Genomic DNA, 16,073 nt, shown 5'->3' with positions numbered 1-16,073 from the left:
GTGAAATTTAAACTTTTATAGTTTTATAGTTTTAAAGTTTGAATTTAAATTTTCAAACTTTTAAAGGGTGAAATTTAAACTTTTATAGTTTTATAGTTTTAAAGTTTGAATTTAAATTTTCAAACTTTTAAAGGGTGAAATTTAAACTTTTATAGTTTTATAGTTTTAAAGTTTGAATTTAAATTTTCAAACTTTTAAAGGGTGAAATTTAAACTTTTATAGTTTTATAGTTTTAAAGTTTGAATTTAAATTTTCAAACTTTTAAAGGGTGAAATTTAAACTTTTATAGTTTTATAGTTTTAAAGTTTGAATTTAAATTTTCAAACTTTTAAAGGGTGAAATTTAAACTTTTATAGTTTTATAGTTTTAAAGTTTGAATTTAAATTTTCAAACTTTTAAAGGGTGAAATTTAAACTTTTATAGTTTTAAAGTTTGAATTTAAATTTTCAAACTTTTAAAGGGTGAAATTTAAACTTTTATAGTTTTATAGTTTTAAAGTTTGAATTTAAATTTTCAAACTTTTAAAGGGTGAAATTTAAACTTTTATAGTTTTAAAGTTTGAATTTTAAATTTTCAAACTTTTAAAGGGTGAAATTTAAACTTTTATAGTTTTAAAGTTTGAATTTTAAATTTTCAAACTTTTAAAGGGTGAAATTTAAACTTTTATAGTTTTAAAGTTTGAATTTTAAATTTTCAAACTTTTAAAGGGTGAAATTTAAACTTTTATAGTTTTAAAGTTTGAATTTTAAATTTTCAAACTTTTAAAGGGTGAAATTTAAACTTTTATAGTTTTAAAGTTTGAATTTTAAATTTTCAAACTTTTAAAGGGTGAAATTTAAACTTTTATAGTTTTAAAGTTTGAATTTTAAATTTTCAAACTTTTAAAGGGTGAAATTTAAACTTTTATAGTTTTAAAGTTTGAATTTTAAATTTTCAAACTTTTAAAGGGTGAAATTTAAACTTTTATAGTTTTAAAGTTTGAATTTTAAATTTTCAAACTTTTAAAGGGTGAAATTTAAACTTTTATAGTTTTAAAGTTTGAATTTTAAATTTTCAAACTTTTAAAGGGTGAAATTTAAACTTTTATAGTTTTAAAGTTTGAATTTTAAATTTTCAAACTTTTAAAGGGTGAAATTTAAACTTTTATAGTTTTATAGTTTTAAAGTTTGAATTTAATTTTTCACAACTTTTAAAGTGTAAAATTTAAACTTTTATACTTTTAAAGTTTGAAAGTTTGTATTTAAAACTTTAAAAGTATAAATTTTTAACTTTAAAATTATAAAAGTTTTAATATTTTTTGAGTAATGTTCCTAATTTTTTAATTTTAATAAAAAAATTTTAAAAATATAGTCGTTGGGACCCGGTTTCCTGTCCAGGACGGGTCTTGATATTTTTTCCCGAAATTACCAGTTCCGGTTCGTCCCGGTTCCGGTACGGTTCCGGCCCGTGGTGGCCAGTTCCATTCCGATTCCGGTCCCGTTGCCACGCTTAGGTCATCGTATAAACATTGTAGTTTATATAGATAGATTGTTAATATGGTTTCTACCATTACGTTTTGTTCTTTTAACCTTATGCTTATTATTATATTGCTTCACGACCAATAAGATAAATTAAACAATTGATTGCTTGTAGAAGTCGAGAGACATAAGATGAGAATAGAATGTGGTTAAGAGGAGTAGGATGCGTCTGCGAACAGATTTTCGGCTAGTATGGAGACATACTTATTTTGCCCTACTTGCCTAAAATACAAAAGGATATACAAATGCATTCAAATTAGTTGACTATCCTCACTCAACGATGTAGTTAGAATTCTAATTTAGATAGACGTTTAGAGGATCGAGAGATCATGACCATAATATCAAACATGTTACTCAATAATTCGATAGATATCTGAAACTAGCTTAATAACTATATGTAAATATGATGGGATTATGCAAACGTCTAACCCTAGGTCTTAATATATCTATGAACAACTCTAACAATTTAATCACTTTTAATTGTTCTTGCTTTAGTATAATTATTAAAATAAACAAACAACCACTTCTCTTGAAATTGGACAACATTTGTTACTATAATCTCAGTAGAATCAATCAAGAATTTGTTGGCACTTAAGTCTCTATGAGGTTTGACATTTGACATTATCTGATTGCTTATAATCATTTTATTCTTTACGACTATATATATACACTTATGTGTGTGTTGGGAGACAACAAGACGCCGACCTTACTCTTCTCATTCTTAAATGTCATTTAATTAATCACATTTTATGTGTTAAGCAGGATTAATTCTTAGTAATAAGTTCGTAAGAAATCACTCCTGAAAATATAGTAGAATCAACCCTTTGTAACGAAAGAAAATTCCTTTTTTATTGAATAGTGAATATAACAGTGAGTGTTTAATTATATTTACTTGATATATTAGTAATGACAAGTAAATATAAAAATATATATTTGAATAGTAAACAAATAAAAGTGAATAACACACTATCCATCAGACTTTAATAAGCAATTAGTAGCATACTTTAATTAGCTTTGACAAAACAAATACCCTTAACCGGTATTCAACTCTCACTTTCTTCTTCTTCATCATCTCTCTTTTTTCTTCTTCTTTGAATTCATTTTCACGCAAGAACCCACTTTTTGACCTTCATCGTACAAATTATACATCCAGTGAGCCATAGGAAGATGAGATACAGAAAGGGTAAATGTGATCTAATGTATGTAATTGAAGGACTACTCTTTCTGAGCAGTTGGGTAATGGTAGTAAATGGGTCGATCCATGAGTACAAAGATGAAGCTTTCATTCCTCGTTTCAATTCATTTTTCTTTCATGGTGGTAGTGAAGGTCTTTATGCTTCTAAGGTTCAAGATTCCCCTCTTCTCGTTTCTGATGACAGTAATAACAATAACAATAAACCCATTAATGGCAAATCCTTTATCAGGTACCAAAATTCAGTACCCTTTTGTTTTTCCAGTTCTACATTTGATTTTAAAGGTATTCTGGTGTTTGGTGAACTTTTTTCTGAGCTATTTGAAGAAATTATTGTAGTCTTGTAAGTTGTAGATGTGGATGTGATATTAAATTAAAGATGGCTAGGGAACAATGTGAATCTTATTTGTTTTGTCAAGATTTGAAAAGGGTATTCACAACATGGGTGATGGTTTTTGAATGCTATTTTACAATGTGAAGGAGTTAGGTAGATGAATTTATTCTGCAGAATTTTGTCCAATCAAATCTTTTTAGTGTGCTAGAGGAAGTAGAATGCAACAACAATAACATACCCAGTGTATTAACAAGTGGGGTTTGGATAGAGCCATGTGTTGAAGCCTTAACCCTGCCTTGTGAAGGTGGTAGAGAGGTTGTTTTCAATAGACATTTGATTCAAGTAAAACATATCAAAATCAAGAATGTAAAAGTAAAAAGTAAGTAATGCTGACAATAATGTAGATGAGAGCACTAGCAGCTAAATAATAAGATAACAGAGGCAACTGAAACAACAGGAAGTAATAAAGAGAGTATGCAAAGAGTGAAATACATAAAGTTATGTTTTTTAAGCATTTGGTGGTGGTAAATGTTCTCCATGGAGATTGTTTTCTTAAAGAAATATTTTACCACCCTATCATCATAAGGTAGGGGTGAGGTTTGCGTACACACTACCCCACCGAGACCCTGCCTATGGGATTTTACTGGGTTTATTGTTGTTGTTGTTGTTCTTCTTCTTCTTCTTCTTCTTGTTGTTGAAATCGATTTATGGATTAATTTCAGTTTTGGTTGCACAGAAAAATTGGTGAAACATAATAATCCTACATGATGTAGGATTTGTACCAGGACAGTGTTTTGATGAAACTTTCTATGATTAAAGATTGACAAAAAACGTCTAGGTGGAATAAGTCATGGAGAAGTTCAGATATTTCCGAATAGATAAAAATTTCAATGTGTTCTCCAGAAATAAAATGTTTTGATGTTTGTCTTTGCATAACCAAATTCTTTTTTATTTTATTATTCATTAGCTAATGCATTTATTGGGTATTGATGGTGTGTGATTCATAAATAGAATCCAAAATATGTAATGAATAATTTCAGTGACTCACGGATGCCGTCCATAATGATTTCAGGTTTGAGTCAATCATCTTTAGAAGAACAAAGGAGGCTGCAAATAAGCAAAATGAGATGCAGCAGAGTAGTGGAATTGTTGAAGCCATAATACTGGAGGTCAAAGACAGGAACGAAATTGGGGGTTCCTATCTGAATTCTGATGCAATATGCTGCACCCCGGCTCTTGCCAAAGATGGATCCTGCAAGGTAGGAGAGGTTATAATCCATCAAGATCCTGAGAACCCTGGGTGGCCAAAACGGATTCAGACGTCCTTTGAAGGAAACAGTGAAGAAGCTAATGTGGTATTCAATAATGTTCAGATCAACAAGACTGGAATGTATTATCTCTATTTTATGTTCTGCAATCCGGAACTCAAGGGCACATTAATTAGTGGTAGAACTGTTTGGAGAAACCCAGAAGGCTATCTACCTGGGAAGATGGCACCACTGATGACATTTTACGGTTTGATGTCTCTAGCATACCTCATTCTTGGTCTCTTGTGGTTTTTACGGTTTGTGCAACATTGGAAGGATATAATACAATTGCACTATCACATTACTGCCGTGATTGGTCTTGGAATGTGTGAAATGGCTCTTTGGTATTTTGAATATGCAAATTTTAATGCTACAGGAAGCAGGCCAATGGGAATCACCATGTGGGCTGTTACCTTCAGTGCTATCAAGAAGACTGTCTCACGTTTACTTCTTCTAGTGGTATCGATGGGCTATGGTGTTGTAAGACCCACACTGGGAGGTATAACCTCAAAGGTACTTCTTTTGGGTGTGGTATACTTTCTAGCTTCTGAAGCCTTGGAGCTGGTTGAACATTTGGGTAATATCAATGACTTCTCTGGAAAAGCGAGAATCTTTTTGGTGTTACCTGTTGCTTTATTAGATTCCTGCTTCATCGTATGGATATTTTCCTCATTGTCCAAAACATTAGAGAAGCTTCAGGTGATGACAACTTTCCTTCTCTTTATTCTAGCAGTTATAGATTGGTGAAAAAGTACTAGTCACAAAAATAAGATGGTTGATCAGTTTTACCTTCTTAAAAAATAATTAAATAAACAAAGGATGGTTGATCATCTATTTACTGTCAGATTTTGCGTTTCCCAATTTCTTCTTTGCTCAAAGGAAAAGATTGCATTTTCATCATAATCATATTCTTTCTTTTTTTATTGTTTGGTGGATGTAACTGATTCCTTTGAACTCTGGTTGGTAGACATGGAGAACTGCAACAATAGAACCAATAATAGTCCATCACACTCTTTTTTAACTCTTCTTAACGCGTAGGAGAAGGTTTACATGATTGTCAACTGTTTTAAGTTGTTTTGTAATTTCTTTGATTGGAAAGTGTTATTGATCTTCTTCAATGTGAGAGGACAACAACTCACACATCCTTTTATGTAAACTGAAAGCTTCCTTTTTGCCCATATGGACCTCAGGTTCGGAGAAGCCTGGCCAAGCTTGAACTGTACCGAAAATTTACCAATTCTCTAGCCGTTTCAGTTCTTCTCTCTGTTGCTTGGATTGGCTATGAGGTATCTTTTATGGTTCTATTTCTTCTTCTTTCCACAATATTTTAAGTCTCCCTGTATCTGGAAGTTTCTCTAAGTACTTACTGTATTATGCAACAATGCATATCTTGTGCTGTTGATGATTTCCTACAAAAATTTCGCTCTGCATCTCTTCATGTCATATCACTGTGTTTGAGTTTTCTTGATTTCTCTACGAAAGCTAATTTCCTTGTTTATTCAGCTGTACTTTAATGCAAGTGATCCATTGAGTGAGTTGTGGCGAAGAGCCTGGATTATACCTGCTTTCTGGACATTACTAGCATACTTGCTTTTATGGGTAATATGCATTCTCTGGGCTCCTTCGAATAACCCAACCAGGTGAACATCCTTACCCCTTCCTTTTATTGCCAATATAATTAGTATTGCTTCTATTGATACTGTCTGATGATTATTGTAAAGAAATGAGGATTAAAACCTACTTCCAGTCATAGAATGATCTAAACGTGCATTGATGATGGCTACTGATACCATTTATAAAGGGAAAGAATGGTGCCTATTCATGATTAACTGTGATTTGATGCTGCAAAGTGAGTCTTTGGGCTACTGGGGAAGATGGTATGCACTATTCATTACCAATGACTATTAAGAGATCTATATTGAGTTGAGGATAGGAAGACAAAGTGCTCAAGAGTGACAAAAATTCTTGGCCTTCAATATGTGGAGTTGGGTGGAAATATAGAATCCTTTCAGAATCATTTTTGGCATTTCTATTTGTCTGTACAAATAGTTTGTGCAGAATTAGTTTTTTACAAGTATAACAATGTGGGTTGAAAGATGTGAGTGATTCTTTTGATGTTCATCTCCTAAATTGACAAGTTTTATCAAAATGGATGAAGCATTTTGCTTGTTCCCATCTTTTAATTTTATGGGCAAAAAAGAGCCTTGTATCTTTATAACAGAAAAACAGTTTGATATAGTTGGAAACTAATGCACAGACAGAGGGTCATACGAACTAATTAGCATAAAATTATTCAAAGAAGGTTTATGGATGCAACATCCTCTGCATGAGTAAAGCTCTGAATCTTCTTTCATCTAGCCAATACGAGTAATTATGAATTCTATGTGCAAATAATGATATCTGAAGCTCCGACATAGTTCTTGTGCCTTTCCAACTGTTCTAAGATTAAGTAAGCCTATAGAAAACCTGTTTTGTTTGTCCAATGTATTTAGGGTTGGGTTTTGATGAGTTGGGATAGGTTTGTAAAAGTTAATTCTCTGGTGGTGACAGTGTTTGTACTTCGCGAGAGAATAGGAAAGTTGGAACGTAGAAAATCTGTATATTCCACTTTTTGGTTTTATAGCCTGTCATTCTCTCAATGCTGTAAAATAGTCTCTAATTTGGCATCTCTTTGCTACTTCACAGATACGCATACTCAGGGGAGGCTCTTGATGACGAGGAGGAGGGTCTGTCCCTCACAGGCAGTAGTGTTATAGTGGGAGGAGATCTGTCTAAACTGGATAGGAAGGAGAGGAAGGCATCTATTACAGCAGATCATGTGTTTAGTCTTGGAGAAGTTGTTCTTGAGGAGGACAAAAGAGAATGATGATATTTATTTTCTGTTGTTCTTTCAACCTTCCCATTCACGCATGGACATAAGAAGTTTGCCCAGATACTATTTATACCTCCTTTTTTTTCTCTCTATTTTTCGTAGAAGATCAGACTGAAATACGTGGTGGTTGAAGATTAGCAAGTTGGACGGGAGAACTGAAACAATGTTGCATGGAAGATTGGCATCTTTCTGAAGCATCTCTTGTTGACGAATAGCCGGAGAAGTCCAGCAAGTGAGCTTGGCGGTGAAGTCTAGTTCTTAGGGGCAATCACAATTGTAGGCTGAGTAATTGAAACTTCAAACATATTGTGAAGTGGATTAAGCTTCATGCTAATTTAGAGAAGATACAAAAAGAGATCCTTGTGGTGGTCATATGTGATAACCAAATACATCAAATTCAAATATGAATGCTTACTTATTTTGTGCTATAATACTTTTTCCATTATCAATATTTTTGTTTTTCCTTCCCCTTTTAGGCTGGATATACTCTTTCTTCACTTCTTGGCCTTTGAATGTAACGAGTCTTCTGAAAATACTTTTGCGCACCTGATGTTTATAACAAAAAATTGAATGCAGGATATGCATCTGTCATACTAATTTTATACCACATAGCCATGCTTTGAGGTTAAAAGCTTAGTTTTGTTAAAATATCTGGCGCGAGTAAGATATTTCCTGAGTAATTAACATAATAATTAGTATATGTAGTTATTTAATATTGAATAAAGAATAAAATAAAATAGGATAAATCATTGGATGGTTGTTACCTGTTATATTGTATTGTATTGTTAGTTTAAATACAATGTTTATTTTGATTGTTACTTAAATTCTATTATATCGTATCGTTTAAATCCATTGTTAGGTAACAACAAAAATATCTATTTTATGTAACGATCGATTTGGTGTGATTGCATCGTTACCTTAATATTTTCATCTCATTTTGTCTTTATTCATTATTTAATAATCATATTTCATCTTCTATCATACATTTTCTTAGTAGCTCTATCTCGTACTTTAGTTTTCTTGTAGGTTTATCATTCAAATTATAGATGTGTGACATTATATAACAACAGAAAATGATACAATACAATTATGATTTATGAAATAATAGATAACAATTAACAACCATCCAAACAAAGTGTTAGAAGGAAAGAGCAATTCCTTAAGTTAGAAGGTAAGTTCATTTCCAGGATGGAATTATTACGAATCCGCGTATGAGAAATGGGGGATTTTAATTTCGAGTGTCAACTCTATCTACCACTTAGGTGTTGCCACGTCAATTGGATGGACACTGCTATTAAGTTATCTAAAAATTGCTGAAATCTCTGTTCGACCCAACGCCATTCACAAGTCTTATAAATTTCCCCCAAATTCAACTTATGATTCATTTTGGTATAGCTTTTCCTTTGTAGCTTGCAATAATTAAACAATTGACAAAAGAAAAGAGGAAGGTTCATTTCACAACTCACAACGGTACGTTCTTTGCTTGATTTGAGTTTCATTTTTATACTAAAGATTCCATCTTTTTCATCAAGACTCAGATAGTATATAAGGAAGTGGGTGTTTTTTGATTTGTTAATTGAATAATGGCTAATTATTTGTTCTGCTTTTGTCAGTATAAATAAAGAAGGAGATGGGTCATCACCATCACCACCACCACCACCATGAAGGTGCCAATCCATATGATGATCCCTTACTGGCATGTTGTTGTTGTCCTTGCTTGCTAGTCTCCTCTGTCTTCTCTATGTTTACAAGATGCATCTTTATGGCCTGTTACCCTTTTCTGCACTGTTTAGGATGGGATGAACATAGACACCACCACCACCACCACAGCCATTTCTTGTAACCCCCAATTTGATGATTGTCTCCCTACTATAGCGAGACAAAGTTGTCATTTTTGTTTTTCAATTTCAGAGGATTGTTTAGTATTTCAATTTTCTTTGTTTGTGTATACTTTACCTAGTACCAGTTATAATTTTTGAGTTGTTGTTTGTTCACGGGTGGAAGAAAAATAGAATCTTGTTCAACTATATGCTGTTGCAAATCATGTAACTTCGTTTGTTTGAAAGAGTATAGTGGTGTTGAGTTTCTCGACCCTTTGATTTTCGTAAACTGCACAGATGCCCCATTCTGTTTTTTTGTTCTTTAGGAAATAGAAAACTGCAATCCTAGTAGGACTTGGCTAATGGACTTGGTGATTGTGAATCTCCAACTTTCTTAAGTTCTGTTAAGGAAGAGAGATATAATGTTATGATGATTGATGTGATGAATAACTAACAAATACTAATGTCTAAATGCTACAATTTTTGGCAAATGTTGAGGGACTTGTATCTTATTGAGTCATACGCCAAGCGAATTATGTCAAGTATTACCTATCATTCCGAGTTTTGAATGCTACAGTTCTCTTAAATACACCATTTTGACTCGAAATATGAGCTATGACACAAAATAGGTGGAGCAAAGGAATCAGATAAAGTAGACCTTATGCTAAAGGGATGGAAAGCCATAGCTGAAATGTTTTAATATATTTCTTTACCACTTCCTTTTTATGAGAGCATTGACCATTTAGCAATTTTAAAATGGTTAAACAACAGTAGTTATATAAAAATATCTTTACACTGACAAGTATATATCTCTAACTTAAATCTAGTTTTGAGGATAATAAGTCATATACTAGGCTATCATACAATGAATTAGTCCTTAACAAATTTGGCTCCACAGCTTTTGTGTAAAAGTAAATTCTGCATAACTGAAAATATGATTCCTTCATAAAAGCAGGGATTTGATCTAAATCTCAAAAGATAGATAAATAGACATTAAACATTTAACTTCACGAGTCATTTAGACTGATCGACTCTCATAATAACTCATACATATTAATATCTATCTATCCTCGGCATTGCATTATTTGGCATCTTAGCCTTTCGACATCAGAGTGTTTCAGAGGCTTCAGCATGAATATTTGAGCTCCTTCTTCCATACATCTGTCAATTTTACACAAATCTTTGTTCAGTATCAGATGACAATGTTACATAGTAATGAAGAGTTGTTATAATTACTGATTAATTCGAGTTGGGATATTCTCGGATGACATTATCACAACTGGCACATCCTTCATCATCGACGATTCCTGCTTGTAATGCATTGAATTGAAGCAACATATTAAGTTCAAATTCTTAAGGAATAACTATATTAACAAAACAGTTAGTACCTTTATTTTCTTGAGCAGTTCATAACCAGTCATTCCTGGCATACAATAATCTGTTATTATCATATTAACCTTTGAGCCCTGCACAACAAATTAAAGTATATTCATTATAACCACAACTTTAGTAATAGCCTGCATTCACATTTTCATCTTTACGAGTTTAAGTTATATACACTGAATAGAGAAGAGACTCACATTGCTATTTGCCGAGCTATCTTGATGTGCTGCCAAACCCAAATACTCTAATGCCCTCAGACCATCTTCTGCAGTAGTTACTGAACAAAACATGCAAATCAATGAAATAGATCCATCTTTCACTTATGCTTTAATATTTGTGTTTAGGGGAGCCAGTTAGGGTCGAAGGGTTTAAAAAAATTGTTTTCATCTAATTCATATTTTGAACCTCTTAGTGAAAATTCTGGTTCCGTCACTGGTTACACATTTATTTAACACAATAAACATCCATACATACACATGGTCATTATAGCTAAACAGTTTAATCCCCGACCAAAAAACAGAATATGTTGTATAATTATGTTATCCAGGCATGTGAATTTTCCTATTTTTGGATAAGGAAAAATAATTGAGTCATGCACGTTATGAAGTACAAGGGCTAAAAAAAAATCTACAACTATTAAGATTCTCAAAGATTTTACAGCAAAAGAAAAGTAGTGTGATTACGTAGACACAGCTGTTGCCAAATCCAAAAGGTTGACTTAAAAGATTTGGTACAAGTAAATATCAATTTAGTTAATTTGCTGTACCAAATTGATATTTACTTTATATTTATTTAACTAGAGATTTTGTGTCCGAATGTATAGACTATAGAGACGCTTTTTACCCTCGAATGTGGAACTTTCTTCAATGCAAAATGTACATAAATTCTTCTTTTATGTTTTTTGGGAGAGGTATCTTTGCCAAAAAATTATTTTTATACTATGTAAATATGGTGAAAATAATTTTTTTGTGATATATGAACTATTGAATCTCTTTGTCATAATAGAAGATTTTTGTTTAGTGAAAAGGAAGTGCAAAACTTATTGTTAAGATCAAGTGTTTATTATCAGGTCAAAAACTATAGGTAAATATACAATTTTGTTTCTTAACCAAGTTCACCAAGCAAGTGACATGTTCGAACATGACTCTGACCCGAGCCCCCAACCATTCATGGTCTTGCCATAGGCAGGATGTTGACATTACCAAAACTTGCAAGTTCAAAAAATTGAAGTGTAATATTTTAGTTTAGTTTTATAATTCCTTGCATAAATTTGTAGTTCTAGTGCACAAACTTGAAAGACAATAATTCAACATTACATTGGTATCAAGTCTAAAAAATGCACCACATGATTGTGAATAAAATAAATAGAAGATTGAATAGTGTGATTACCTTTGCAAGAAGATTTCTTGAGTAATATTTCAACAAGTTTACGATCAACAAGATTGTCATCAACAGCTAAGACATGAGGTTCATCACTTGCAACAACTTCCCCCATTCCCTTTGAAATCGATGATGAATTAGCAAACATCTCCATTTCTTTCGCTATAATTTAATTCAGAGAAATTTCACTTTCACTTTCACTAAATATATAGGGAGAAAGAAGCAAGAAGAATCAAGTAGTTCAAAATAAAAGTAATGTGATTGGTGTGTGTATATATATACTAATTAAAAAGGTGTGATTTGAGGAAGGGAAAGATGGTGAGAATTTTCTTGGGAAAATGATGAAAATAAATAAAATCAAAGAAAGGGATTGTCACAGATATTTGGTGATCTTCATATTTGATTTTTCACTAAAACAGTATCACTATGTTGATTCCTCCATCCAGCTCATTCCTTTTTTATACATATATATTTTAGAGGGAGGTGGCAGAGGACAATATTTTAACATTACACTTTGTTTGGATGATTGTTACGTATTATTTCATAATATATCGTATTGTATTTTATTATATTATATTGTATTATTTTAATGAATACACTGTTTGAATAGATTGTATCATTCTCTATCGTTTCATGATGTCACACATCCATAATTTGAATGATAAATCTACAAGAAAAGTAAGGTACGGGGTAAAACTACAATGAAAACGTAGGGTAAAAGATGAAATATAATTATTAAATAATAAATAAAGACAAAATGAGAAGAAAATATTGAGGTAATGATGCAATCACACTAAACATGTCGTTACATAGTTCTTTTCGTCGTTATCAAATGATAGATTTAAATGATACAATATAATAGAATTTAAATAACAATCAAAACAAACGTTGTATATTTAAACTTACGATGCAATACAACGAATAACAACCATCCAAACAAGGTGTTAATGTTTGTAACTCGTAAGTAGTTGTATAAACTTGTATATACACATTAATAGGGTAAAATATTAGTCAATTAAAAGATAACTATAGTTCGTTGCACATAATTAATTGGTAAGACGGCGGACAACTTGCTAAAACAGTGAGATTATTTTAATGATGTAAAATTCATAATTGCATTATCCATGTATATTACTTAAATTCATATCAAATTACTTTATTTGTTAAAAAAATAAAAATAAAAAGACTTAGGTCACAATATTTCAATTAAATGGCGGAATATGATGCAGAATATCTGGTGCAAAAATAAAAAAGATTTTGGAAATAAATGATAGCGTATCCAGCAAAATCGTTATAATGGGGACCAAATCTGCTTAAAATTTGCTACAATTAATTTCCACCAACAGAGATGTGTTGTCTCAAGAACTAATAATTATGAAGCATCAATGGTGATTTTCAGTCCATTTATATTACTCCTTCCATCATTCAATTAAGTTTGCTTTCATTGTGGCAGCCTATTCACTGCACTAGGGGTGGCAATTTCAACCCATATTATTGAAATGAGTTCATTTTGTTCATATTTAATGACTCGGATCACTCATATTTTAATTGGTTAAATATGGGCTTCAAATTATTTTAAGAGTCTCTACAAATATAGTTAAAATAATATGGGTATTCATATTGACCCATAATAGATCACTTAGTTTTCACTTCCACTCAAAATTCTTAATTGTGCTAAAAAATAAAAAAATTAATATTAATTTTCAAAAATTCAATTAATTTTCAAACTTGATTGAAAAAACAGATTTTTTTTTGTTTTTGGAAAACAAAAAAAAATTAGGGGTAGGTTGGTGGAAAGGGGCTGGGGGTGAGGGTTCCCCGGGGGAGAGGGTAATTTTTTTTTTCCTTTTGAAAAAATTAGGGGTCGATTGGGGGGAGGGGGGGCCTGGGAAGGGGGTAATTTTTTATTTTTTTTGGAAAAACAGAATTTTTTTTGTTTTTGAAAAACAAAATAAAATTTAGGGGTCGGTTGGTGGAAGGTGGGGGTTCCCGAGGAGGGTGGGGGGTGCCCAGGGGAGGACATAATTTTTTTAAAAAAAATAGATTTTTTTAAATGGGTTAGAACCATTTTACCCAAATCATATTTGACCAAATCCATATTTACTCATATTCTATTTGGGTGGATTGCAATCCAAACAATTTTTGCTCAATCCATCCAAATCCGATCCAATCCAACCATTTGTCACCCCTACACTGCACTATTATGCTTCCGCGATAAATTGTTGGAACTTTTTTCATAGTTTTAAGTTCAAAAGAATTATTAGGACGTTTTCCATGTTTTATCCTTTATTTAATGAGATTCTTTAACTACTTTACATTTTCATTTGAAAATGATCAAAAGAATAATAGTGGAAAGTAATCTTTAAATATTTTTTTAAAAATATTTCACATAATATGGATCGGAGAGAATATTTAAAATTAGGATTTGACTCCTCTCAATAGTCCGTACTATTTTTTTGGGGCAGTTCGATCATGAAATTTCTTTGTTTTTGTATTTCCGAAGTATGAGTGTGTGACTTGTTATAGTTGATCCTATTGATAGCTAGCTAGTACATAGAATGAGTCTCTCATCTTGATAGAGATGGTTCTACTTCGTCAGATATTTATTCGAATATCTGGAACACGAAATAGATTAAGAAATAGTTGAATTATGATTCATACTTAATATTCAGAAGGGTGCCTAAGTATCCATCGTAAGCCTTTCCTAAACTTGTGCTCGAGAGATAGTTCCATACACTGATAAGGGATGTATGGGTTCTCGAGAATAGAGGAGTTGTGGTGGTCCCCCCGAACCACCCAGATCCCACGAGTGAATTGAAAGTTGGATCTCACCCGAATCGCCCCATCTATTCTCTTGAGGAGGGATTTGGTTTCAAACCCCGATTCGAACACACTTAAATAAGTGACATGTTCTTTTAAAACTTTTTAGGTTCAAATTATATCACACTAACAAGTATAAAAGTTCATTTATACAACAAATATAAAGAAGTTCATTTTTTGATACATAATGAAACAACTACATGCACCAACTAAAGATTAAAATTATTCTCTTATTTTTTTTGGTTGAAAACCAAATCCGAATGAAGTCAAATGCACGCTGTTCTCATAGGCGTAACTTGAAGAGATTTTACTAAATAAGTATTAAACAATGTTTATGCTTATTGGGAAGAGTGAATTTTCAATTTAATTGGGAAGAAATCATAATATAATAATACCGTAACTAAAAGATCCCATATTATCCTTAGTATTATCACTTTTCTGAATTTTTCTTGAAATAAAATAAGAGAAATATAGTTTATTTACTCCTAAATCAAAATGGATCTCCCTTCTCCAAGTGGTGTAGTTGTTAATACATGAAGGAAGATCCGATTCGATTTTTATAAAAATAAGATGCAATTTGGGCTAAATGAATCTTGGAAACCAAATATTTGCTAGCATTTTGTGATACGGCAGATAATATTGTACGGAATTTGAGAAACTTCCAATATCTTTCTACACTAGTATATGTAGGTCCAAAAACACCAAGTTTGTACCAACATATCAAAGGATATTACTAGACATATGATTAATTGCATTTCACATAATTTAACAAAACCCCATCATAGAGGAGATGTATACTCTTTTGATACCCTATTCGACAAGACCAGATCCATCAACAAATCTAGGCCCAATAGTTACGTCTACGAGCTAACCATTGACAGATGGACATCCTTTTATCGCACTCTTTCCCTATTGGGCATAGACTTTTCTCTTTTCTCCGTAGAAGTCTTCTACTATTTAGCATACACTTTTCTCCATTAGGCTCATGTAAGGTCAGGTATGAGAAAGATCCTCCTCTCCCTTGTCAAAGCTTAATTATCCGAGAAATGAGAACTCATTTTAATTCAACATAGTCCTCTTTTGCTCCTGCTTGGTAGCAGCTAAGGGAGCGAGAAGAGAGAGTTTGTAATAAAAGTCGGGGAAGGGGACTAATAATAGCATGAAAATGATCATTTACGATCACTTACGAATTGGTGAGAAGAAAATGGCATTTTCATATCTTTATGTAAAACCAAATCTATCTCCCACAAGAACCCTATAACTATTGCGGCATTTTGAAGAAATGTATCTGCACCAATTTAGTTTTGAAGTTCTCTTTTTTACTATAGACTAAACACGTACAACAAAATCAGTTTTCCTTGTACTATGCTTTTTGAGGAAACCCCTCTCTGCTAACCTTACCCCCCCCCCCCCCCCACAAAAAAAAAAAAAAGAGAAGTTATTACTAG

General features: G+C 32.1%; 2 protein-coding genes and 1 long non-coding RNA gene across 3 annotated transcripts; 2 read left to right on the top strand and 1 right to left on the bottom strand.

Moving 5' to 3' along the window:
• The first annotated feature begins 2,518 nt into the window (after positions 1–2,518).
• On the top strand, positions 2,519–7,673 carry LOC102583772 (transmembrane protein 87B-like). Its single transcript, XM_006357237.2, has 5 exons — positions 2,519–2,941; positions 4,116–5,049; positions 5,541–5,636; positions 5,854–5,990; positions 7,036–7,673. The coding sequence occupies exons 1-5, from the start codon at positions 2,685–2,687 to the stop codon at positions 7,214–7,216; spliced, it is 1,605 nt and encodes a 534-aa protein (XP_006357299.1). The 5' UTR covers positions 2,519–2,684; the 3' UTR covers positions 7,217–7,673.
• Positions 7,674–8,453: 780 nt separating this feature from the next.
• On the top strand, positions 8,454–9,319 carry LOC107062573 (uncharacterized). Its single transcript, XR_001474707.1, has 2 exons — positions 8,454–8,692; positions 8,836–9,319. It is a non-coding gene; the product is annotated as an uncharacterized lncRNA (long non-coding RNA).
• A 606-nt stretch (positions 9,320–9,925) lies between these two features.
• Positions 9,926–12,245, bottom strand: LOC102583233 (two-component response regulator ARR17-like). The gene is made up of 5 exons (XM_006357236.2): positions 11,815–12,245; positions 10,623–10,702; positions 10,431–10,508; positions 10,279–10,349; positions 9,926–10,203 (listed from the first exon to the last, which is right to left on the bottom strand). The coding sequence occupies exons 1-5, from the start codon at positions 11,957–11,959 to the stop codon at positions 10,107–10,109; spliced, it is 471 nt and encodes a 156-aa protein (XP_006357298.1). The 5' UTR covers positions 11,960–12,245; the 3' UTR covers positions 9,926–10,106.
• Positions 12,246–16,073: the final 3,828 nt, after the last annotated feature.

This window comes from Solanum tuberosum, unplaced genomic scaffold (assembly GCF_000226075.1).
Source record: "Solanum tuberosum cultivar DM 1-3 516 R44 unplaced genomic scaffold, SolTub_3.0 scf00245, whole genome shotgun sequence".
Lineage (NCBI taxonomy): Eukaryota > Viridiplantae > Streptophyta > Magnoliopsida > Solanales > Solanaceae > Solanum > Solanum tuberosum.
Note: the sequence above shows the minus strand (reverse complement) of the source record. Positions and strands in the feature narration are given on the sequence as shown.

Excerpts from the sequence above, each read along its gene's own strand:
- LOC102583772 (XM_006357237.2), top strand. The coding sequence starts at position 2,685 with ATGAGATACAGAAAGGGTAAATGTGATCTAATGTATGTAATTGAAGGA. Across the intron at positions 2,942-4,115 it reads AATGGCAAATCCTTTATCAG|GTTTGAGTCAATCATCTTTA; the intron begins GTACCAAAATTC and ends TAATGATTTCAG. Across the intron at positions 5,050-5,540 it reads AAACATTAGAGAAGCTTCAG|GTTCGGAGAAGCCTGGCCAA; the intron begins GTGATGACAACT and ends TATGGACCTCAG.
- LOC102583233 (XM_006357236.2), bottom strand. The coding sequence starts at position 11,959 with ATGGAGATGTTTGCTAATTCATCATCGATTTCAAAGGGAATGGGGGAA. Across the intron at positions 10,703-11,814 it reads CAAGAAATCTTCTTGCAAAG|TAACTACTGCAGAAGATGGT; the intron begins GTAATCACACTA and ends TGTTTTGTTCAG. Across the intron at positions 10,509-10,622 it reads ATAGCTCGGCAAATAGCAAT|GGCTCAAAGGTTAATATGAT; the intron begins GTGAGTCTCTTC and ends TTTGTTGTGCAG.